The sequence below is a fragment of the Benincasa hispida genome, chromosome 10, assembly GCF_009727055.1.
Source record: "Benincasa hispida cultivar B227 chromosome 10, ASM972705v1, whole genome shotgun sequence".
In the NCBI taxonomy this organism is placed as follows: Eukaryota; Viridiplantae; Streptophyta; class Magnoliopsida; order Cucurbitales; family Cucurbitaceae; genus Benincasa; species Benincasa hispida.
This window is the reverse complement of record NC_052358.1, coordinates 22809421-22835628: the sequence shown is the minus strand read 5'-3', so window position 1 is coordinate 22835628 and position 26208 is coordinate 22809421. Positions and strand designations below refer to the sequence as shown.

Sequence of the window (26208 nt, the reverse complement as noted above, 5' to 3'; positions counted from 1 at the left end):
CATTTTTCTCCCTATATATATATATATATATATATTTCTTTTATAATTATTTCTTTTTTTATTTGTACTTATTTTCTTTATTATTTCTTTTACATCTATATGTTAATTTAATTTTGAATTTTGAATTTTCAAATATTTAGATTTAGATGTTTATTTTAATTTTCAAATTTGAAATTTTTAATGGAATTGTTTTCAAATATAGGAGAATGAACTAAAATAGTTTCAAACAGCTAAAATTTAATTTTGAATTTTAAAATATTTAAATTTATATTTTATTTTGATTTTCAAATTTCAAATTTTCAATAGGGTTTTCAAATATAAGAAAATAAACCAAAATATTTACAAAGATAGCAAAATTTCACTGTTTATTTGCGATAGACACAAATAATAATGTGACATTTTGCTATTGTTTGTAAATATTTTCATTGGGTTTAAAATAATTTTTTGTTTCAATATGTATATATAAATATTTTTAAATTTTAAATTTTAAATTTTGCAGTATGAATTTATATATATATGTATATTTTTTTAAAATTTACTTTTTTTTTTCTTTTTCTTACCTATGAAACCATTTATAATTTTATAATACATAAATTTTGTTTACTAAGATATTCATTCTGGTTCATTTTAATATTTTTACAACTACAACATTTACATAATAATATAATTGAGTTAGATTTGAGTCTATATCATTTAAAATTTAAAACAAATAACTTGAGTAAATCAAATTTTAGCAACATATGAATGATAGAAACAATTGTATTATTATTATTAATTTCACATTGGGATTTATGGATATTTGATCATTTAAATAATTTATAATTATTTTTTATATTTTTATGCATGTTATATATTTTTATTTTATATAATTAAATTATATTTAAACTATAAAATATGAAAAAAAAATGTAAAAAAATATAAAAAACGAGAAACAAAATACTTATCAAATAAATTTTTGATCTTGTTTCTTCTTTTTAAGAAATATGAAATATGAATAGTTACTAAATATATTTATATTTCTTGGTTTAAAAAAAGAGAAGAAGAAACAATCTCAACGGAAGCATTATCAAACCCGTCTTAAAATACCCAATCCCAGGCTCCACGTCAAGCGACTCGCACGCTCCGACCCACACTCAAATCGCAATCCGCGTGACCTTCTCCTTCTCCTTCTCCTTCTTCTCCATGTGCTCGGTCTCCTCCTCATTCTTCTTCTGCGGCCGACCCGAAAGAAACATGCGCTGGATTCTTCTTCTTCTGTGATAATTTTGGGTTCATCAATTGGTTTTGGTTGAGATTGTAATTGTGATTGTGGGTTTTCAATTGGAATTGAGGGAGTGTTCTTTGCATTCCAGAGATGAGGCTCTTCTCGGATCACACAATCTACAGAGGAAGGAAAATAAATACGCAAATCACTGTAGCACTTATAGCATAAGTGGTATGGTTGAATTCCACTTTCTTCTAAACAATATTCATAAGCTTGATGAAAAGTGCAAGCCCAATTGAGAAATATAAAGGAAATGATTAAAAAGAAAAACTCTCTTCTCGTTTAGTCGTTCAGTTGTCTCTCTGCCCTAAACCTCCAAATCGTGAAACGGGTGAGTAAAGACACTGATAGCTATCATGATAGGCACTCTATCAGTGTCTATCTGATTAGATCAATGTCTATCATGCTGAATTTCTATCCCACATTTCTTTCCTTTTTAATTTCTTCGCCAAGTTTAGACAATGATAGACCATTTCGAGAGAACAGCCTAACTTTCACAAGGTAGAGGAAAAAAACAAAAGGCCGTTTTATGTCGACGATCCAGATATCTTTAGAAGAACGAAGATGATTTTGTCGCTCCACCAAGAAGACGGAGGAGGAAAATCATGCACGGAGCCCAATCGAAGAAGCAATAGAAGAAGAAATCAGAATAGTTGTATAGAGGGCCCTTTATCGAGGCCAAAATGAAGAATGAGTACTTTTTTAAAATCTAACGATTTTTCGCCTTCTTCCGTTTTTTCCTGACTTCGGTTTTTTCCTTTCTTCGTTTTTTTCATCATAGAGCATCAACCATCCTCCATCCAACATTGTGCATCTAGCTTCGAGTGAACTTCTGAATCAAATATAGAACGTAAAATATAGAGCATCGAACATTGAGCATCAAGTAGCAAGTTTATAATATAGAAAATAAATAGTTTCAAGTATTATGCATCCGACATTGAGCATTGAGTGACATTCTTAGCCTTGCAAGTGTACAAGTAGTTTCAAGGGTCGAATTGGTAGATTCACAACGTGATGATGCAAGTAGAAGACCATTTCTCATTCAATTTCAAAAACCATTATTCATTCGACTTCTTCAGAAAAAAAAAATCATACTAATAAAAAAAACTTTAAAAAATCGTAAGTAGAAGAAGTCGTTGAAAGCAACCTTTTCAAGGGTATTTTCAGAATTTTTTTTAAATATCAAAACACCTATACCATATTTAAAAAATCGTAAAAATATTTTATTACAATTTGAAATTTTTTTAGCAAAATTGCTATTTTAAAATAATTATCTTTAGGACTTTAATTAATACAACTTTTAAAGTGGAATATCAATTGATATTTGACCAATAAAGTTTTTATTTTAGTCTCTCAACCTCGAGTGTGGAGACATGACTTGTTTATTTATTATGATCTAACTTGTGCAATTTCGAATTGTTTAGATTTTCTTACAAAAAATTTAAAAAATTCTAACTTTTCCTTGTTGCTGTTTGAACCCATTTGAACCTCATCTTTTCTCAATTTCTATAGAATGATGTGCATATGTCTATGATATCGCCTCCATGTTAAGAACTATTATATCCATGGATGTAAATTGCTATAAAATAATTCATGTGATATTTTCTTTACTCAATTTTTTAATATTAAGGACTAGATTTGCATCCTATGTTGTCACTTGAAAAATGATTATTATATATATATTCCTGCAAAATTAATATTCCATAAATATATTGTTGTCATTAGTATTCTTATTCATATTGGATAAAATAAATGACATTTTCTATGTTTTACTAGCATTTTTAAAACATGTTAAAGATATCAATTGATATTTAATATCGATAGAAACCTTTTGATTTATAGATATATCAACAAATATTCGACATATCGACAGATATTTTCATCGTTGAGTATAGGTCATAATCCAAAATAATTGAAAGAATGGAGATTCAAGTTCTCATTTTCAATATTTGTTCTACTAAAAATTGAATTGGGTCAATTTGGTCATTTCTTGGAATAATTTGAAAGGTTGACATGAAAAATTAGGTCAAAATTTTATTTGATTTGGTTTTTCAAGTTAAGATTTTGTAATTGTAACCTTTTCATTTTTCTTTAATATCATTTTTTCTTCCTCACTCTCAACTCTGGTTCCATTTCCCTCTTCTTTCTTCTTCCTCGGCTTCTTTTTCTAAATCCATTCCATGTATTACGATTCCAATGACAGCAACACCTCATATCTACTAATCCCTATCGATCCTAGTACTTTGTTCCAAAAAATGATGGCAACACATCTTTTCAAATATCCCACCTCCGACAACTCACAACTAATGGTAACAAAGAACAAAGTTGTTTCCTCTTCTTCCAACAATGCATGACAGCCGATAACAACTTGTAGAGTTTTTTCAAACATCAAATGAATTAAGTATAGAGAGCAAGAGTGAGATGATAAAGCAAGATAAGAAAATAAAAAATAAAGAAATACGAAAAAAAATGCTTGATAACCATGAGTTTAATGTTAGAAAGCTTTGTTTTGGACGAAGCCAGCCAAATTTTATCCTTCCAAAAGAATTTAGGTAATCCTTAAAAAAAAAATAATAATAATAATAATTTAAAAAAAAAAAAAAAAAAAACTCATTTCCTGTAACGACCCGAGTTCAAGAGGGGTACGTGAATGAACCGATATCACATCCAAATGAAATGGATCATGAGAACATGAAAGTATGGTTAAGAAGGGCTTAAAAGAATTGAAAGTTACTACTTATACCAACAAAGTGCACCTTCCTTTTAGGTAGCTCAATCATAAAAACTCCAAAGTTAAGCGTGTTTAGCTTAGAGTAATCTTATGTTAGGTGACTTCCTAGGAATTTTTCTAAGATACATGTAAGCGGGGACAAAGCATACCGAAAGGACCCATGTTGGTTTGTGGGAACAACTTTCTCTTCTAGAAGCATTTGAGACAAGTGAGGATGACGTAGCCAGGTCGCAAGGGATGCAAGGGAATGTCGGGACCATCAAGGTCCGAATCCTGAGCTTGGGGTATTACATTTCCTCTCGTAAATGTGTAGGTTATAAATTATAATTGATAGATCTTGTCAGTGTCGATTGTTTCAATTCAATCAATTTTGTTAGACGGTTGTTGTTTTCAGGACAATTCTCTATAGGTTAGACAGAGGATGAAGATGATAACAAAACACAAGTAAAGCCATGAAAGAAGGAACATATGGAAAAGAAAAAAAGTAACCTCCAATACTAAATATGATTTGGAAACAGACTAAATAATACATACAGAAAACTTATCAGGGCAAAACAATTCGAATTCCAAGCTACCAATAAGCTCCTATTAAGCTTTTCTTGGAGGCACAGCCTAGCAGCTACAACATGAATCATACCTTTTCCAGTCAGTCATACAGCTTTCTCCGATTTTATGGATCGAAAAACAAAAAAAAAAAATCTAGACATGGGGAAATACAAAATCAACATGTATTGGCTAAAATAAAGTAGTTGATCACCATTTTCCATGCTAAGCCAAACAGCCAGTGGCATGTGTTTGTAATCTTCTCGGGGGCAGAATTCGGCCAAGATACTACTTGGTTTTATCTAGACTGCAAGGAGCTGTTGTTTTGCATTTTTATCCATCCATCCACCCAGTAAACGGAACCTTATATGTTGATTCGTGTCTTCGTTTTTTATGTACTTGCCTGATGTTGAAAACTAAGACCAATCTGTCTCCGCACGTACTCCGGTAGCAGCCTGCTGATCAGTTCAGGGGATGCTCCAGCTAACTGCAATAAGATGACAGAGTGAAATGTCAGTTTGAAATTCTTTTCTCCTTTCCTCTCTTGATAGGTTTTCTTTTTGGACAACTACCCTTCCAAGAACTTGCTGTTATGATCTATGTACAATTTCGTGAAAAGTAAATAAATATATTACCTAAGATTTCCAAGCGGAGAACAAAACAGGTTAGCCAGAAAGGTAAAGACTCGCAAGTTACCAAACTTAAGCAATGCTCTTCTTATATGTTACAAGTGAATGTATTTGTATCCCTTAGAACTTAAGGACATAGTTGTACAACCTAGAGAACATATCCTATTCAAGTAAGGTCATGAATGTATTTGTATCCCACTACCTTAAAGTTTAGGAAAATAGACCCACAATGTAGATGAGGCACACATATGTATAGCTGAAGTGTTTGTAAGTCGAGCAAAAACAATCTGATGGAGATCATGTTAACAGGCAAGCAGAGGAGGGTTTTGGACGGTAGATAACGTTCTTTTCGAAGGGTAGATAAGGGGAAAGAACTAACAGTCTTGCAATTAGATATTCTCCAAGTACATGATGAATTAGTTTTATAAAATTTCAATGGCATCGTCATAAATAATGAACAGACTAATGGCCTATCATATCCAGCTCCTAAAGAGGAGTCTAGATTTAACCTATCCATATTTAAAGTTTGTTTGCAATAGGAAATAAAATAAAAGGTTAACGTACTTCTTGCTTGAAGTTGAATAGAGGGGGCAATGGACGGTTGTTAGGAAGGCGGACATTGGGCTCCCGTAGCTCATCAAAGAAAGGATGCGCACATGCTTCTAGCTGCAATGAATTGAAAGAAAAGATGAGTAGAAGCCAACAATCATCATCAATATCATGGACAGAAATTCCCTTGATAGCCAAAAACCAAAGTCCTGACTGGACATACTTTTAGCTAGATAAAAACATGATACAATGAAATATGCCAACTGCAAATATCTTCCTCACGAAGTACATTATAGGACTGCTTTATGATGAGAGAATCAAACATTAGCATTGTACATAACCTAGAATTCAGATAAAAAGTGAAAAACAGTTCAACTCACAGCTGTGCAGCGAAGACTAGGAGAATACTGAAGCAGACGTGAAGCAAGGTCAATTGCTTCAGGAGGCATTCGCTTGTGAAAAACCTAAACAAAAGAACCATTTCAACTGTAGAAATGTTGGAGCAAAAGATAGGCAACGCAAAAAATAGGTACGAAAATAGTGCAACACAAAACCCATGACAACAAATCAATGATGACAGTTACATTCCATAAAGAAAAGAATACAGAATATAAGGAATGTTTTTAGGAAATCCAAATTCCAAACACTCGCATCATATAAGATAAGGTACTAAGGCAATCTCTAAATTACACTGGTACATCGACAGATAACTAGAGTTGCATGACAGTGCAACCATATAAATATGTAGAAGTTATTTTTCGAAAGGATTTAAATGTAGCTATTTGACCACTGAGTTTTCTTATGACATTTATGAGCTCACAATTTGCGTACACGTCCTACAGAAAAAACTAAAATAAAATTTGGCCCACTTGACTGAATGGGTCAACATCTAATTGCATACCTTGTGCCATGGATGGGCTTTAATTTGAGGGAACCTGAAGTCTGTGTAATTTGGATTCATACATCGAATTTCTTCTCGAGTTGGAGTACCAAGAACCTATACAAAGTTTAAAAAAATAAGAAACAAAGCTTCATTCCAGTGGTTTTAAAATCAACATACAACTAAGGTATCACCTTGATTATCTCTACAAGTTGGTCCACCGCATTTTCTCCAGGAAACAATGGCTGTAACATATCAGAAAGACTAAGCAAAGGAGCAAGAGTAGAAATACACCTCAGTGTGAGATATTATTAGAAATTGAAGCGTCAAAGTCACAGACCTGGCCTAGAAGGAGTTCAGCAAGCACACAACCAGCCGACCAAATATCAATGGAGGTTGTGTATTCTGTTGCACCAAATATGAGTTCTGGAGCCCGATAATAACGTGAGCATATATATGATATATTTGCTTCACCCTTAATCTGAAAACAGAAGAGGCAGGAAAGCGTCACTGAAGAAAGAACGTACATCAGTAGATTATTCAAATCGCAGTCTTGAAATGTGCTTCACCTTTGGAGGATGGATGTAAACAATCAAACCATATAAAGAATATGAGAATTTTCTAAAATTTTGTTTTCTATCTTGTTCATAAAAAGAACAAATTATAAGTTCAAGAGCCTTTATAAGCTCAATAATGATGTTAATATTGTCATGAGCTATGGTACTCAATGATTAGCTTTTAGAAATCCAGATATCATTCCTCTAACGTTGGTACTTCTTTTTAGATCATATTTATAGATGAGCTTAGTTAAATATTGTTGATATATTTTGAATTTTATTTTACTCTCTTTATAAAAACCATCGAGATGAGTTAGACGGTGCAATAATTTTCTTTTAAAGAAAGACAGTTAAAAAACTAGTGGTTTGAACAGTGGACACTTAAAGCCTATTATTTCCAACCCTCAAACCTATGCACAAAATATATTGATGAATTATGTCAACCAGAAAATTTGAAATGATAGAGAGAGAGCATACCAGTACTTTTGCGCTTCCAAAGTCACAAATCTTAACCTGATGAGTTAGAGGATCAACCTGCAATTTCCATGGCATAGTTTCAGATACATAGTTCCACCATAGACAAATAGAAGAATTACGGGGAAAAGCCATACCAAAAGATTTTGAGGCTTCACGTCCCTATGGCAGACCCCAGGAACCGAATGAATATATGCAAGGCCCCTAAAGATCTGAAAATAAAATACAACTGGGGTATTAGGATATAAGCAAAATCCACCGAAAGTTCATGTATTGTAAATGAAATAATATGCCCTACTTGATACGTGTACAGTTTCACGTAGATGAGTGGCATCCTCTGGTTCATGCTGTTGTAGTGCTTAAGAACATGATACATATTTTGGGGAACGTATTCCATAACTAAATTCAAGAAAAGCTCATCTTTACTGGTTGTCGAAAAGAAGCAATGCTTCAGAGAAACCACATTTGGGTGATCCATCAGACGCATTAGTTGCAACTCCCTGTTTTTATAACGTTTATCCTGCAAAACCTTTTTTATGGCGACTGTTTCTCCTGTTTCCAAGCATTTTGCCTGAAAAGGGGATTTAGACGTAAAAAATATAGAAAAAGAACAAACTTTGTCATATGGTGATATGTAACTATGTCTTACCTGGAATACAATTCCAAATGAACCACTACCCACCACACGCTCAGCCATGTAACTGATTGTCTACATTACAAGCAAGGAAATAATTTAACATCTCAGTAACTTAATATAATATTTCAAGGTTAACTTTGGCTACATCAAAGATTTTTAGATTGCTATAGAGTTGCATAAAAGCAAATGAATTATTGGTTAAAAAGGTAGGTTGTTAAGGATCTACTGTCCCATATTAAATTTTGTTATATACATCTGTTAAATACAAGAATGAAACAGATTTAATTCCACAGATGAACTGAAGGAGCAAATTATTGAAACCAATTGTGAGGTGAGAAGAAAGATATTTTAACCTGTTTTGGTTCACCATTTTTGCCACCAATTGTAGTGGAAATGATATGACCAGTTACTGCATCATTCCCTTCAATCACTGCAGCTGACATTTCCTGGAATTTGTAGCATAAAGCATGGTAAATGAGGCAGAAAGTTTAGGCAAATGAGTGACGTACACTAGATGCATAAGGGACACATGAAAACATAGAGAGCTCAGCCACATACAAGCCTGTGATAGTGAAACGTAGAGCCTATTTTATTGTGAATAAAACCGTAGAGCCCAAATAAAACCTTTTTATTGTTGACAAGTTATAGTCTCAAAACTGTTTTGTATGATTATCAGCAGAAAATGAAAGCACGCCTAGTATCAAGAAGCCTGAGTAGGAAACCCCACGATTGATTCTAGGAAATAGAGTATTCGTTCCTCTGCTTTCCTAGAATCCCAGGTGAGGCATCTTGTCTATTTTAGAAACTGAAGGACGATGTACATAAACACGTAACTAACTTTACAATAATTACGTAATTGGTGCATCCACTGAAAATTTATGGTGATTTTTCGGAATTTTTGACAAGGATCGGAATGTATCTGAAGGAAGTGAAGACAAGTCTCAAAATGTAGGATAGATGACAGATTAATGAATCCAGAGCAACGCCTAGGGAAAGCAAAATAGGTAGCTATTGCTTACAAGAAAGCATCACATGCTACAAAGAGGCATCACATGCTAGGAAGAGCTTGCATCTCCACCCAAGGAACTAAGGAGAGAATCAGCCGTTATCGACTTCCCAAAGCAAACTCTAATTGTTTTTAAAAAGATTCATGGAGAAGACCGACTGTAATTACAGAAGATAACAATCAAAATTACAGAAGATGAAATAATAACCAAGACTAAACCAGATCGGAACAAATGAAAGGAATAGGAAAAGGAGTTTCGGAAACATCAATTAGATGATTAATTAAGAATACGAAGTTCAGCTCGAACGCCCGCACAGTTCCAATTAATTTTCTAATTTATAAGGTTAGGATAACAAAGAAAAGGTACGACTCAATCGATTTCAAGAGCAATTAAACTAACAGAAGATGGTTGGAGCAAATTGAGCTCAATCTTAGACGCGAGATCTCATCTAAATATTTGATCAAATATTGAAACAAATATTTCACCAAGCAATCGATCAAACAAACGAAAATGAGCCAGAAAAACATCTCCAATCAGAGACGTAAACAGATTAGTAACCGCCGGAGAGAACTTCCGGCTACTCATCCAACTTTCCAGTGACTACCAAATCACCGTAGATCGCTACTAACTTAGCAAGAAACGACGATCTCAAGCTGGATCAGGCACAAACAAAGCATCAACAGAAGCAAAACATCACAAAGAGAAGAATCACCTATCATACACAAACGACGATACACAAAGAGAGAAAAAGAGAAAGGAAGAAAACCTTATCGGTGTCCATTGCTGAGGCACGGTGAGAGTTGAGATTCAGACGGTCATTTTCAGGTTGAGGCTGTTGAAGCAGCTGTACTTGTGGCTGTGACTGTGGCTGTGGTGGAGGAGGTTGATGGCGAGGCCCTAATGGCAAGGAGGCCATGTGAGAGTAGAGCTCTCTCTTTCTTCTCTGTCTCTCTCTTCTCTCTCTACTTTCTCTCTCTATTTCTCTTCTTTCCGAATTTTGTTCCTATTTTTTCGTTTTTTAATTTTTTTTTTTTAATAGTTCCCTTTATTAATTATCTAAATTTCCTAGTCTCATTAGAGAAATAGATAAGAGTAGACCCACGCGCGAATTTTCGCAGCTGAAATAGCACGCTCCAATCACAGACTTCCATTGCTGTCTTATCTATGCCCGAACCAAATAACATTAATCCAATGCAACGCGCTGTACCGTAACTCCCATACCCCTCCCGGAAACCCTCGACAACAATCACATGGAAATGGAACCCAACGGTTTATTTCACCACCAATCATTCCTCGGGAAAGAGAGAGAGAGAGAAACAGCTTATAAATATTTTTTAAATTAATTAAAATTTAAACTAATTAAACTATTTTAACCAAATTTTCATTTTTGTTTGAATTTCTATTTGTATCCTTAAAAAAAAAAAAAGGATAAATTCTAACATTATATAAACATAAACCTATCTTCTTAACAAACTTCCAAAAAAGGATAAAAAATCCTAACTCTTCATCGATTAATTTTCATCTAAGTTGGTTTGATGTCTAATTATAATTATTTTTTTAATTCAACTCTTGGAAGGTAAGAGATCGATGGTGATCAATGTCTTCTTTATTAATTTTCTTCAATATGTCAACATTCTATCGATATTTTACATTTCATAGATTTAATATTAACATTTTTATTATATCTTAAAAAAATATGAAACAAAAGAAAATAGTGAAATATTATTAATATGAATATAAAATTGCATATTTGGTCCCTAGGTTTGAAAAACGTTAGAATTTTGTCTTTGTGATATAATTAGGATTTAGTCTCTATGGTTTGATGAAAAAAAAAGAATATTTTTATCAAACCATAGTGATTTTCCTAAATTTTAACTTTTGAAATCATAGAAACTAAAATTCTAACTTTCTTCAAATTATAAGGACTAAATTTAAACAAATAAGCATTTTAACTTACTTAAAAAAACATAACATTTATTTGTTAGTTTATATATTTTTCTTTTTTCTCAAAATTTGTTGTTTTTCAATTTTTTTATTGACATTTTTCTAAAACTGAGGCTTCGACATTCCATGTTATTTGGATTTGAACTTTGAAAATGGACATATATTCTTGAACATTTTTTATATTCCAAAATGATAATTATTCACCAAAACTATATGATAGAAAAATGAGTAGAGGAATGGAGCACCTGAAATAATTAGATTTTTGGATGCAAAAATCTTGAAAATAGGGTGAGAGGAGCCCATTCCATTATGTGTTCCATGTGCCTAATGCATGGAAAATGGACCCATGTGCTGCTACTCTGCTTGGTACCACTTCTTTAGAATGAATTAAACACTATGTCAACTGCATATTCTGCTTACCAAAACACTTCTTATCTTACCTAAACAATTGACAATTTCAAACTATCCAAATTCTGTAACCTTCTTCTTCATATTGATTGAAATTACTTGTTCTACCCATCAATCAATTCTATAGGATAAAAAGCTTAATTGTTACATATGAATTATCATACGATGATAAAACGATTACACCATTGATCATTTGCATACATAGAAGTGTCCTTTGTGTATCTTTTGTTATATTTCTAGATCTACAAAACATGGCTGGCAAACTCAAAATGGGGGGAAAATATAAAATCTTGTTTACATAAGAGTAAGAACACAGTACAAGAATCTTGATATACCCTACTTGATCAATTTCAAAGGTATTTAACAAGTGTTTCAAATTTCAATTCTACATTGAACTTTAAAAAATGACTAATAGATACTTAAAAGACTTAGACTGATAATGCATTTTTAAAGTCCATAACCTATTAGACACAATTTAAATTTTATAGGCCCAATAGATATATGTTTGAAAAACTGAAACTTGTAATTTGAAATTTTGAAAACTTGTTTATGAATTACACCTATTACCCAATGTTATTCTCACTCAAGTAATCATAAAGTGATCTCTCTTGAATATTTTGTATATATATTTGGGATCGCATTTTCCATATTCTTTGCTAGAATTCAATAGACAATCGTTCTAAAAAAATCCATAGATAATTAAATACATGAATTTTATTTTTAGGGTTGATGTTAAAATAAAACATTAGACATTGCCTATTGTCGACAAAGCTTGCCTAAAAGATAGATTCCAAATGATTTCAACTAAGGGGTAGAATAGACAATCTTTTTCAAATTACAGATAATTAAGTAGTAATGTGTCATATCAATGAACAAAACATGCTACGAACAAGCTGTCCTAGTTTTTTTTTTTTTTTTTTGGGCACTTTAATTACAAATGTTATAAGTAAATAAATAAAAGATGCTTGAAGTTTAGTGCCCTTCAACTTAAAGCCTAAAAGGCCAGCCATGATGTACATAAGTAGTAGAAAGAAGAAGAAGAAATAAATGAATAGTAATCTATAAAAATAGACCCTAATAAATTACATTTGTTGTTGTATACTCCAAAATTTGTACTTGTACTCATACATGGGGTTCATTGTCCAATCTGTAATTAAAACATGCAAACTGATTGACGAACAAAGGGTGATCAATTTATTTGCATTTTAAAATTTCAAAATTACGCTATCGATATCATTATAATTAGTGAACTGTTACAGTATGAGAAGTATGAATCAATAATATTTACTACACCTTTACCATTAACCATAAATAAAAGATGCTTGAAGTTTGTGGTGCCCCTCAACTTTAAGCCACTAAGACTTGAGATAAATGGCGTAAATTACTACAATGCCTTGAATTTCATTCTGTACCATAGAATGTTAGGCATCATAATGAACCTTTCTCGCATTTCACGCATAAGGAAAGAATATCTATCCAACTAGTAACTTGACTTGAGAGAAAACAAGCACTCTACTCTTTTTCCTTCAATGGCTCGACATAAAAAAAGAGGAGAGAGCAAATGAAGGAATGGCAGAAATTCTGGTTATTCTGTTTGGTTAATGTCATCTCTAGGTGTCAGAAATGACAAAGAGAACCTATGCTTCCTTAAATCTCCGCTCTTTTCCGCAGGATAAAATAAGCTGTGTCTTTTTCACTCCAATGGAACCAACATAAAAGAGAGGACAGCAGAATCAAAAGGATATCTATTTTATTCTGTTTGGTTAATGTTATCTCCAAGTGTCAGAAATGGGTGAGAGAACCTATGCGTCGGGCCAATAATACTCTTTCCGTTTGAACTTAGAATAACTCTGTCTAATACAAGAAGCTATTGTAAGAAAAGCAACCTCTATAGAATGAATATTAAGAACCCTTTTCTAAATTGGTTTGATTTGATACCATACTCGGAAGGGATCAGTTATCATTGATCTAACAAGAACCATATTCATTATTTTGGGCCAACACCATTCTATTCTCTTCCGGTACAGTTCTGCTAAAATAGCCAATTGCTTGAACTTGGACCAAGGCTTAAATCAGAGGGAGGATAGGGAGCTGGGGGAAGCACACGGTCTTAGCAGAGACCTCAAAAAACAGCGAGAGGGAGGGAGAGAGAGATGGAGAAGGTAGATTTCATACTAAGGAGATCAGTTTCCATTGATGAACAGAACCATTTTTGTTATATTTTGGGACATTACTGTGTGTCCTCTCCCCATTTGCTGATCAGCAAAACTTAGCTACAATTACTTCAACTTGGATGAAGTTTCAGCAGAGAGAGCAGGGAAAGAGAGTGAGAAGGGAAGAGCAGGGTGGTGCATTGGCAAAACGCACAGAGAGAAGGAGGAAGTTTGTGTAATGTTGTTGGGTGGGGGGTGGGGGTGGGGGGGGTGGGGGACTGAACAAAAATTGTTAGGGTATTAAATTTCAGGTCAGTCCAAAACTAATCAAAACTGGAGCAACAAACGGTTTGATGTGACCAATTTTTCATGGCCCATTCCAGCCAAGGAGAAGATAGAGATACCGACCCAAAACCAACATTGACTAGGCCAATACAAATTAGATTTGAACTTTCAAAAACGTTCTTTTGAAAGAGAGAGGGGGGGATGGGGGTGGGGGGAAGTCATACATTTATGTCACTCCTATCGCCAAGAAATTGGCACAAGTGAAGAACCTGTACCCTTGGTCCAACCAATTCAAAAGGGAGAAGTTACACGGAATTCAAATTGCATCATGGACATAGATGAAAAAAATAATGTTCAGATACAACTAGGAAACAACATCCCTACGCTCGCCATTCAAGTTGCTGAATTGTCAATTGCCATGGCTGCAGCCATTTAATTCAAATAATGCCAACTTCTGATGTGAAAAGTGCAGCCAAAACATCTGGAAACTGACGCAACACGACAGACATGATATTTTTATTTAGTTCCAGGTAAGAACTTACCAAGACACTGCAACAGTGTTATACAGGCATAGGAGGTTGGTCGAATATAATTACACATTGAAACCACGATAGGGTATGAATTTTTGCGCATGGTTCAAACAAAAGCTTATGCAGAACTCATACTTAACTTTTTTACATCTTGATCTCTTTATTTCTTCCCACGCAGTTTTGCTCCAAGAGCTCTCTCAAGTTTGGTTATTATTTGTTGATTTGGAATAGCTTTTCCAGATTCGTACTCCTGGATAACTTGAGGCTTCTCGTTAATTAGCTACAGGGGAAGAAAAAAACAATCAGGTCAGCTATAACACGTGCACATAATAGGGAACGAGCCAACAAAAAGTGTGGGACAAACATACTTGAGCAAGCTGAGACTGTGTAAGCTTCTTCTCCATTCGAGCATGCATAATTGCTTTCTTCAGCTCAGTTGGGACACGATCATCTAGGATCAAAATATAACATCCAATTGACAAAATAATAATGAATAATCATTATAAGAAAATAAAACACTAAAGATATATATAAAGCAGTACAAATCCTATAAGTAATTGAGACAGTAAATATATCATGTAATACATCCAATTGACAAAATATTAATGAATAATCATTTTAAGAAAATATTACACTGAAGATAAAAGGATAATACTTGAGTACATTACCCATCTTTGCACATCCATCACTCACATCAACAAAAAAATAAGAAGAATTTGCCAAATGACAAATTATGATTGGACAATTTGGTGAGATGCACAAGGATAGGTACCACCCGCGATGCACTAATTACTTTTCAAGGATAAATATTTTAAGCAGTCCAAATCCTATAAGTAATCGAGACAGGAAATATATCATGTGATACACTGCTTGCATGATCTTTCTCTGATATGAAAGCAACGAATCCCTTAATGATTGAAACCAGAGATAAACAACAACAAAAACAAAAATAACCATTATCCAACCATGCTATGCGAATGTAATCCAGAAGTACTCACGAGAAAGGTTCTCAGTCTCTTCGTCAAGCTTCCTAGTATTTAAACTAGTACTGCTAGAGGCAGATTTGTTTGACCCGGCAGCAGCTGCAAAAGGCAAAAAAAAAGTATCATTGCAACACTAAATTTCATGGAAGAAACAAACTCCTGATGAATTGTGAACGGACATAAACAGATTATAAGGGAATTCAAACAGATACCCATAGCCCAACACAGTAAGGGCCAACAACAAGTCCCAAACGATCATTTCCCGCTCAATCCATTAAAATATTTAGCTACCCCATGTGACAATGATACCCAGTTCAAAAAAACAATCCGAATGGCCACCCAATATGAAACTTGGATGTACCTTTCTAACCTAAAAAGCTCCATTATCATCACCTCCGAGCTAAACGGTGATCAACGTACGAATAAATAGAGTTGAAAGTCAAAACAAGAACAAGAAAACAGCGACTGGGGTTTCTTGTATAGGAAAATCAAAGGGATAATTGATCAAAGTTAGAGAGCTCACATTTCTTTATGGTTTCAATCTCTGCCCCGGCTCGCCGTGCGGCATTAACAGCTTTCTCGTCCTTCTTTGCGGCGGCATTGGGTGCCTTCTTCCTGATGACCACTGGTTCCCAATCCTGTGAAAGTGGTCCGATTCCAGCCATTTCAACTTTCTTCGTGTCACCTTGTTTTCCTTTCGAAGAGGTTCCTCGCTCGATGGTACGCAGAATCTGGATTAGGGTTTCTAGTCGGAGTATATAAAAAAGTCTGGATAGCTTGAAGCGCACGCAGTCAACTCACGCCATTACTAATTGCCGTGAGGAACAATAAATAAAAATGTCGGTTTCTCGGGTCCAAATAATCGGGTTTTCGGATTATCCAAACCAACCAAATTCCTTTTATATATATAAAATAAATAAATCTATTTATTATAAATATTACTGAAAATAAATGTTCAGTAGATGCTCATCTTTAGGGTCATGTCATGTCCTCGTTATTATTGTCCATATACTCTACCTTCTATTTATCAAATTGTCTATAAATAGTGGCATTTGGTAGGTTTCGAATGAGATACACACCTTGATAAATTCCAAAAAGTTTGGAGAAAGTGAGAAAATCCATAATTTGTTATTTTATTTACTTTTTTATTTATTTTATTTTATATGTATATTATGTTTAGTTATTTTTAATAATTATTTATTTTATTATTTATTTATTCCATATATTTATATTATATTTATTTATTTTAATATTATATTTTATTGGCATCCATGTTCCCGTTGTACTCCTCAAATTCACAACACGTTATCAACACGAGCTCCTGTCATTTTTTCCACTAAAGGTAGGTCATAATTATAAAAATATGTTGATTTTTTTCCTCTTCATTACAATTAATAAATTTAATGTTATTTTGCATATTTAATCTCTATTAAATTTCTAACATAAATACAATATTTTATGATAGTGTTTCCATGACAAATCTCACAAAATTATAATTTGTCACCCCTTATATTAATGACAATAATTATTTGTCATGGGTGCTTGATGTTGAAATTCACTGAATCCTATGAATCTTGAAGAGATTATTAAGGAAGGAAATAAAACATTCAGCCAGGATAAAGCAAAAGCTATGATTTTCCTTCATCAACATCTCTACGAAGGATTGAAAATTGAGTATCTTACAATTAAAGATCTATGTATCTTGTGGAAAAATTCAAAAGAGAGGTATGATCATAAAAAAAATGTTATTCTTCCTAGAGCTCTTTATGAGTGGATGCACTTGAGGCTGCAAGATTTCAAATCAGTAAGTGAATACAACTTCGCATTATTTAAAATCAGTTCAAAATTATTGTTATGCGGAGAGAAAATTAATGATGTCGATATGTTACATAAGACATTTTCTACATTTCATATCTAAAATATGCTCCTACAACAACAATATCGATAGAAGAGTTTTAAACAATATTTTGAACTAATTTCATGTCTTCTCGTGGTCGAACAAAATAACGAGTTGTTGATGAAAAATCACGAATCTCGACCAACCGGAACGACACCATTCCCTGAAGTGAATGTTGTGAATTTTAATAATAATCGTGGTTGAGGTCATAGTCGTGGCAAATGAAGAAATAATTATTATTTTCGTGGTGGTCGTTCTAATAATTCAAATTCAAAAGAACCACAAAACTCCACAAAATAAGAGTTCAAAAAGTGTTGAAAATAAATACTTCTGGTGCGGAATGACTGGGCATTGGCCACGTACCTGTCGTACGTTGAAACACTTAGTTGATCTCTATCAAGCCTCCCCGAAGGAAAAAAAGAAAAATGTGGAAGCAAATTTTGCATACCAAGATGATGACGTATTTTACTTATCTCATATGACAGATTTGGATGTGTGAGGCTTCTTTGAATCTTCTGAAGAGAAAATTGGCATAATTGATGGAACATCAGTATTTCATTTGACTTTGAAAATACCTAGAATTAATGTTGGTTTTTTTTCCTTTTCATTTTCATGTTTTTTTTTTTCTTCTTCTCTTAGTAGATGTTAACCTTTGTATATTCCAAATGTTGTTTTCCTTATTGTAATTATTTTTTTTAATAAAGAATCCTAGATCATTTTCATATGTTGGGTGACTCAAAAATTAGTAAAGAAGATCTATGTATGGCAAACAATGCAACTACACATACAATATTTACAAGTAAAAAATATGTTTCCAAACTGACAATACTGAAAGTAAAAGTCAATACGATAGGTTCTGCAAACCTGATTGAAGCCTTTGGAAAATCAAATATTATTTTGCCTAGATGAACAAATTTTACAATTGACAATGTATTGTTCTTTAATCAATTAAAGATAAATCTACTTAGTTTTAAAGATATACGTTGCAATGATTATCATATTAAGACTGATAGTAAGAATAATGTGGAATATTTATATATCATATCTTCAATCTCAAATAAAAAACGTATACTGGAAGAGTTGTCTGCTTTATCTTCCGGATTATATTATACTCATATACAAATAATTGAAACATATGCAACAATGAACCAGAAGTTCATGAATCCATACATATTTACAATTTGGCGTCAGTCATCCCTGATCTATAATAATGAGGAGAATTATTGAGAATTCAAATGGACATCTATTGAAAAGACAGAAGATTCTTCAGTCTAATGAATTATCATGTGATACTTGCTCTCAAAGAAAATTGATAATTAGACCATTACCAGCTAAATTGGGGATTGAATCACTTGCATTTTTAGAAATAATTCATGGTGATATATGTGGACCTATGTTTTGAGGTTGATGCCTTAAAGTCTCGTGTCCTGTAGTTTGTAAACAGTATGTACGAACGCTTGTGTTGTTAATATGATATTTACTTCACATTCTTGTTATTTTTGCTCAGGTTGCTTGTTTTATTTGCTTTTACCACAAAACCAATAAACATAAAATCTCTGGTTATCTGTATGTGACTCAAGCATGTATGTGGTGACATACAAGTGGATCATGTCTTGAGCGATTAACCAAAATGGTCTGTAGTATATGGATATAGGAGGGAAACCTTATCCTGATAACGCTACGGATGCAGCCCGCTTTGTGGAATGGTCACAAGTGTTATGACTTGTTACAGATGATCTTATCCTGATCATTTCTTGTTGGGGACAATGCGAGCGAGGGTGTCTTATACAAAAGAGTTTGTATAAGACCTGACTCATTAAAGTGTTAACGTCTCGTTATATAACAACGTTCATGATAAAGACTTCACTTCACTAGGATGACCATAGGTAACATGACCTCAATCTCTGAGTGAGTGGAAACTCCTACCATTGAGGGCGGTCCTTTGATTTGTATAGGTGCGAGTGGCCAAGTCGCCGATTCAAACCTACATTTTGAGGATTCATCTGATTTGGGAGTTGGGAACTTAACTACACAAGATGGAATTCACTCCTTTCCCAAGGCAAGGGTAAGTAGATAGATGACTCCCTTAAGGGCTGATTCCGGGCTTGAACGATGTGGCACCACACACCTTCTCTTGGGCCAAGAGGTGTTCACATATAAGTGGACTATGTTGTATTGTTCATTAGAGGAATCAGTGGTACTTAAAGAGTGAAATGTAACTATAGGGGCATAATGGTAATTTTGCCCAGTTGTACTTACGAGCATCTGTGAAGGGTCATCGTACTCATGATTGGTTATATCCGATGGACACAGAAATATATATGTGGTAAAAAAGAGTTCAGCTGTTGGTCTTTAGTGGAATGCCTAATAGTTAATGGATAGTGGAATCTCGTGGCTAAAAAGTTTAGTCAGCTATTCACGGACCATTGGAGCTTCGAGCCACAGGTCCATTAGATCCCTTGGGTAGCTTGGATAAAGTCGAGAACCAGTGTTGGGTTAATTTAAAATTGTTCAAATTGACAAGAGGAAGTTCGATTATATATGATATAATTGGACTGGTTAATTATATATGATATAATTGGCTAAATATATGAGATATATTATTTTGGAGGAAATGAGATTAAATATGATTTATATTCAAGTAGAGGAGAAAATACTTATAGTAGATATGTGATATCAAACTATAGGATAAAATTAATATGATTATATTTATTTAATTAATTAATTGGTTAATTATATGATAATTTAAGCCAATTTTTCACGTTTGGACGTGGGTTAGTGGGAATGAGTCGGTTATTGTAACCGATGAAATAAAAAATGAAATCGTTTCATTTTTTGAAGACCCCGTTCGTCAATCGTCCAAAAAGAATTCGTGAGAGCGCGCTGGTGTTTTGTAAACGATCGCTTAAAAAAACAAGAGCCTTTACGATAGTCCTCTCCGCCTAAACGATTGCACGCTATTTCTTACACGATTGCATAACTTCTCTAAACGATCGTATAGTGTGTCGATTTTGCTAAACGATCGCATACCATTTTCTAAACGATCGTTTAGTAAAACCTACACGATCGTGTAGCTTCTCTTAAACGATAAGCATTACGCTATGCGATTGCGACTTTTTCCCTCTCACTTGTTATCACCTACACGATTAGTGTTTCCTCCTTCCTCTACCAAATTCACCAAAAACCACTCTTTGGGTTTTCACTTCGAGAATACCCGGGGCTCTTTATTGGTGGTGTCGTCCCCATGACGTTCGTGAGTTTGCGGTTGTGCGTGCTGCTATTATTGACACTGCTGTTGGGCGTTGGTAGATCGCTTGGAGGGTTCCGCTGCTTTGAGTTACAAAGTGTGAAGATTGTCTTCAATTGGTATGGCACTCATTCCTTTGTTATTTTCTTGTTCTTAGTATGCCGATAATTAGTGTTTGTTTGCATAACTGTATGTTGAATGTATATTGTTGTATTTCGGTCACTGTGAGATCAGAGCGATCTGAACGTGCTGATGGAACTCTTAGATATGAGATCCTTCACTATTAACCTACAAAGTGGACCATTTAGATATTTTATAGTATTAATAGACGCATCCAGCAGATGGTCACACATGTACTTATTATCAAGTCAAAATCTTGCATTTGCAAGATTACTTGCTTAAATAATTAAGTTAAGAGCATAATTTCTTGATTATACAATTAAGATCATTTGTCTTGATAATGTTGATGAATTTACATCTCAAGCTTTTGATAATTATTGTATGTCAATTGGGATAAGTGTTGGACATCCTGTAGCTCATATTCATACACAAAATGGTTTAGCAGGATCACTCATAAAATGTTTGCAGTTAATTGCTATACCATTGATTATGAGAACTAAGCTTCCTACATCTGTATGGGGACATGTTATTTTGCATGCAACGTCACTTGTATGTTGGGGTTGATACCCTAAACTCTCGTTGGGTCCTGTAGTTTGTAAACACTTGTATTGAACAAACGCTTGTGATATAATAATATGAGATATTTTCTTCACTATTGTCTATGAAACATGAGATGTTTTAATTGCTTTACCACAAACCAATAAACTAAGATCCCTAATTGTCATTGTAACTTAAGCATGTATGTGGAGACATACATGTGGATCATGCCTTAAGTGATAACCAAAATGGTCTGTAGTATATGGATATAGGAGGGAAACCTTATCTTGATGACACTACGGATGTAGCCCGCTTTATAGATTGTTACAAGTGTTGTGACATGCTACAGATGGTCTGATCCTGATCGTTCATGTGGAGACATGTAAGCAGGGGCGTCCTATACAAAAGAGTTTATATAAGATCGAGTCACAAAGTGTTATAGTCTCGTATATAACGTCGTTCATGATGGAGACTTCACTTCATTAGGATGACCATAAGTAACATGACTTTAATCTTGAGTGAGTTGGGAACTTCTGCCTTTGAGGGCGGTCCTTTGATTTGCATGGGTATGAGTGGCCAGATTACCGACTCAAACCTACCACTTTCGGAATTCGTCTGATTTGGGAGTTGGGAACTCAGCTACACAAGATGAAATTCACTCTTTCCCTGAAGCAGGGGTAAGTAGATAGATTGCTCCCTTAAGGGCTGATTCCGAGGCTTGAACGATGTGGCACCACACACCTTCTCATAGCCCGAGAGGTGTCCATTCATAGTAGAACTATAAGGTATTGTTCATTAGAGGGATCAGTGGTACTTAAGGAGTTAGATGTAATTACAGGAGCAAAACGGTAAATTGGCCTAGCTGTACTTACGAGCATCTGTGAAGGGTTATTGTACTGTTGATTGGTTATATCTGATGGACACAGAAATATATATGTGATGAAAAGAGTGCAACTGTCGATCTTTAGTGGAGTGTCCGACAGTTAACGAATGGTGGATCTCGTGGCTGAAGAGTTTAGTTAGTTATTCACGTACCGTTGGAGCTTCAAGCTACAGGTCCATAAGGTCCCCTTGGTAGATCAATGGATTCAAGTTGAGAATCAGTTTTTAGGTCAGAGTGAAGTTTTCAAATTGATAAGAGGGAGTTTGATTATATATGATATGATTAAACTTGATCAATTATATATGATATAGTTGACATGATGTATGAGATATATTAATTAGAAGAAAAGGAAATAAATATGATTTATATCTAGTGGAGGAGAAAAGGACTATGGTTTATATATTGCATATGATGTGATATTAAAACTATAGGTTATAAATATAATATGATAAGTTAGTTATTATGTTTATTTATAATTAAAATAATTATGAGATAATTGTTGGTGATTTTCTCCATAACCGTGCATGAAAGTGGGAGGTTGCATTCAGTTTTCATGACTGAAAGGATAAAATGATTTTTTTTTTTTCATTTTTTTAAAGAATCAGATAATCGCATATTGGTTATACATTGTCTATCATTTAGCTAATGAGAGCCTACACGACAGCTTAAGCTTTCCTAAACGATCGTGTACACTCGCAATTTCCTAAATGATCGTGTAGCTTTTATTAAGCGATCGCGCACGAGAGAGCGAGATTACCTAAACGATCAACCTACTTACCTAAACGATTGTGCACCTTTTCGAAACGATCAAGCACCAGTCTATATGATAGACTCTAAACTCTCTTAATTATTTGGTCGTTGAATATGATCGTGTTTCCTCCTTCACTCTACCAAATCCAACAGAGCCCACACCTCCTGGATTCTCACTCCAAGAATACCAAGGTCACTAAGTGGTGGTGTCCAAGCTACTTCTTGTTCGTGTAGAAGTCTGTTCGTGTGCCGAGCGACAGTGAGAAATTTGGTAAACGATTGGCTTGGCATTATAGTGACAGCGAAAGGGGTTGTTCTTGACGAGAGCGAGAGATAAAGAGAAGAAAAGTTCTTCAAAGGTGAGTCTCTTGTTCTTTTTGTATTTAATTTGTTGAAAGCATGCTGTAATTTATTCTGTGATGCATAACTTGTATGTATGTTTTGTGAATGCTTGTATTTCTGTCACAATGAATTTGGAACGATATTGCTTCCACTCATAGGTCCTCTTTGATAAGAGTTCCTTCAATTAGTATCAGATCCAGGTTACTGATATTCCAAATCCATTATTATATATAATAGAATTTGCATTCTTAGTGGGTAAAGCATGTTTGCACTGTTTAAATGTTAAATAGTTTTGTGGATGTGGATTAATGAAGTTTCCTGGGATGATGCCTCTGGTTATTTAATTTTTTTACATTCAAAGTTAACTGCAAGGGCCCTTGTGTTTTTGGGCATATTAACTTGCTATCGAGTCTGTAAATTCAAAGAGTTTGAGTTAGTGTGAGTCTCTCGTGATGAGGCTTCAAGGCAAGGAGTTGTACTATACTTCGAGGAAGAATAAGACCAAGCGTTGTTCAGATGTAAACGATGGGGTAAGCGATCGTTGAGTATGAGATACTCGACAACAAGGTGAACGTGCATGCACTAAACGATTGTGTAGCTCAGCAAGCTTCATCACTTAGTCACTGACTACACGATCGTAGAGTAAATGTTACTTAAGCGCTTGTTCTATGATCGTCTAGACGATCATGCTTCACAGCAATGTCGTCATCTAAACAATCGTTTAGACTTGCATGTTTGACTTTGGTTCGCTAAACGATCGAGTGCCTCATGCTTCATCGCATTGTAAATGGTACTCGATCGTAGCTAAACGATTGTGGATACTTGGCCAGTTTACTAAACGATCAGGGAGGTTTCGCCTGAGCGGTTCAAGACTCGGTTCGCTTGTGAACCAGTTTGCTCGATGGAGTTATGTAATAGATAGATTTTTTTTTATTTTGAGGCTGGTCATCCCGGTCCATTAGTCTTTGGTGAATGTACATAAGATGTATGTTTGATTATATGTCATATGGTATGCCATATAGTTGAAATCCCACCTTAGATTATGCAATAGTCATGCATCATCTCTATATTGTAAATGTTATGATATAGTAGTTTGCATGATTTAAATTACATAAGAGCATGCTCATGCATCATATAATAGAGTTATATTCATGCATGCATCATCTTTATATTATAAATGTTATAGTATAAGGGTGTATGGAAGCATGTTTGCTTTGTTCATTACTAAGTATATAAAAATTACCAAGTATATAAAAGTTATATATAGTAATGAATGGACATTACATGAAGCATGACATATAGGTTAAATTTATAAGAGTTATAAATACCTAGTTGTGCATGGCAATGTGAATGGGTTTTGGTTGTTTCTTTTATAAGTGTTATAAGGGAAATTAGAACTCAAATCAATAAGAAAGACATGCATGCGAAATTAGGCTTGAATTATACTTGGTGGAGATAGATCTAAGATCACAGTTCTAATGAGATTAGAAACATAAGGTTTAATCTTTTAATTAGTTTAATAGGATTAAATTGACTAATAAAAGATTAATTAAAAGTGTAGCAAATCTATCTATAAAGGACCTTTTGTCTAAGGCGGGTTCTGTCTAAGCTAGGGTACTTAAGCTGACGGAAACGAAACACCCCTACCTGGGAACCTACCTAAAAAGGTGAATTAGATAGATTTGATGCATGCATGCAAATTTGAGGACAGTTCGTTAAAGAGTTGAATGGGATTACTTGAACTTGTTTAATTTTAAAGACAAGAGTTGTTTTTTTAGCAAATTAATCTGACTTAGATAAAACCAGTAGCCGGATGGTCTAAGTTAATGAACCCCTAAGTAGAACATTCAGTGCGAGGTACTTGAGGTATATGATACTTTATTTAAACCTTTTTCACGTTTCTCTCTTTATGTTCACACCGTGAGATCTATTCCTGTCTCTTATACACATCTAGATGTGTATAAGAGACAGGATCTATCCCTGGCCTCGTGGCACCCTGGGAGTGTCCCCCTAAAGGATGGTATTTGGGCTGTCTCTTATACACATCTAGATGTGTATAAGAGACAGCCTGTATAGGATAAGGTTACTTAGTCTCTTGTCCTGATCTATTTTTTTCCTACGGTGGGCACATTAAGCCGAGACTCTAAGACCGAAAATTAGGGGTTACACTTATGCAAAATTATTAAGGGTTAACAATTCTGGACCGAAAAAATTGTGACTGTTAGGGTCAGTTACAAGAGTTGTTTCTGCCTCATTGAGGCATCATTGCGAAATAGATGTCTTTTCACTTAGGGTACATGAAAACTATTTTGCTAAAACTAAAATTGGTGTTAAAATGTGGTATTGCATAGACTTATTAAGTTTGTTCATTTTTCAGCAACGTAATTATGGCTACAGCCACATTAGATCTATTAATCGCCAAACTGGCTAGTGAAAACTACGTTAATCGGGAGCACACGATCACAACCATTTTAATCATCGATGACCTGAGGTTCGTCCTTACGAAAAGTATCCTCCTATTCTACCTCAGAACGCCACTCGAAATATACGAGAGGCCTATGAAAGATGAACACAGGTGAACGAGCAGGCTCGAGCTTACATCTTGGCCAGTCTTAACGACGCTTTGGACAAGAAGGATGAGCCTATGGTCTCAGTGCGTGAGATCATGGAGTCCCTGTGGGGGATGTTTGGACAACCATCTGGACAGCTCAAGCATGAAGCTCTCAAATGCATATTTAACTCCAAAATGGAGGAAGGCACCTCTGTTCGTGAACATATGCTTAATATGATGGTCCATTTCAACGTGGCGAAGATGAATGGGTCACGCATTGATGAGGGTAGCCAGGTTAGCATCATTC

The 26208-nt window shown here is 34.3% G+C and overlaps 2 protein-coding genes across 2 annotated transcripts; both read right to left on the bottom strand.

Moving 5' to 3' along the window:
- Positions 1-4466: 4466 nt before the first annotated feature.
- On the bottom strand, positions 4467-10294 carry LOC120088597 (shaggy-related protein kinase eta-like). The gene is made up of 12 exons (XM_039046001.1): positions 10038-10294; positions 8618-8710; positions 8277-8336; positions 7926-8198; positions 7765-7839; positions 7631-7687; positions 6937-7077; positions 6791-6841; positions 6618-6713; positions 6097-6180; positions 5732-5833; positions 4467-5025 (listed from the first exon to the last, which is right to left on the bottom strand). Exons 1-12 carry the CDS (start codon positions 10185-10187, stop codon positions 4930-4932), a joined length of 1278 nt encoding a protein of 425 aa, XP_038901929.1. The 5' UTR covers positions 10188-10294; the 3' UTR covers positions 4467-4929.
- Positions 10295-14492: 4198 nt separating this feature from the next.
- Positions 14493-16347, bottom strand: LOC120089357 (multiprotein-bridging factor 1b-like). Its single transcript, XM_039046795.1, has 4 exons — positions 16098-16347; positions 15590-15673; positions 14960-15042; positions 14493-14871 (listed from the first exon to the last, which is right to left on the bottom strand). Exons 1-4 carry the CDS (start codon positions 16237-16239, stop codon positions 14752-14754), a joined length of 429 nt encoding a protein of 142 aa, XP_038902723.1. The 5' UTR covers positions 16240-16347; the 3' UTR covers positions 14493-14751.
- Positions 16348-26208: the final 9861 nt, after the last annotated feature.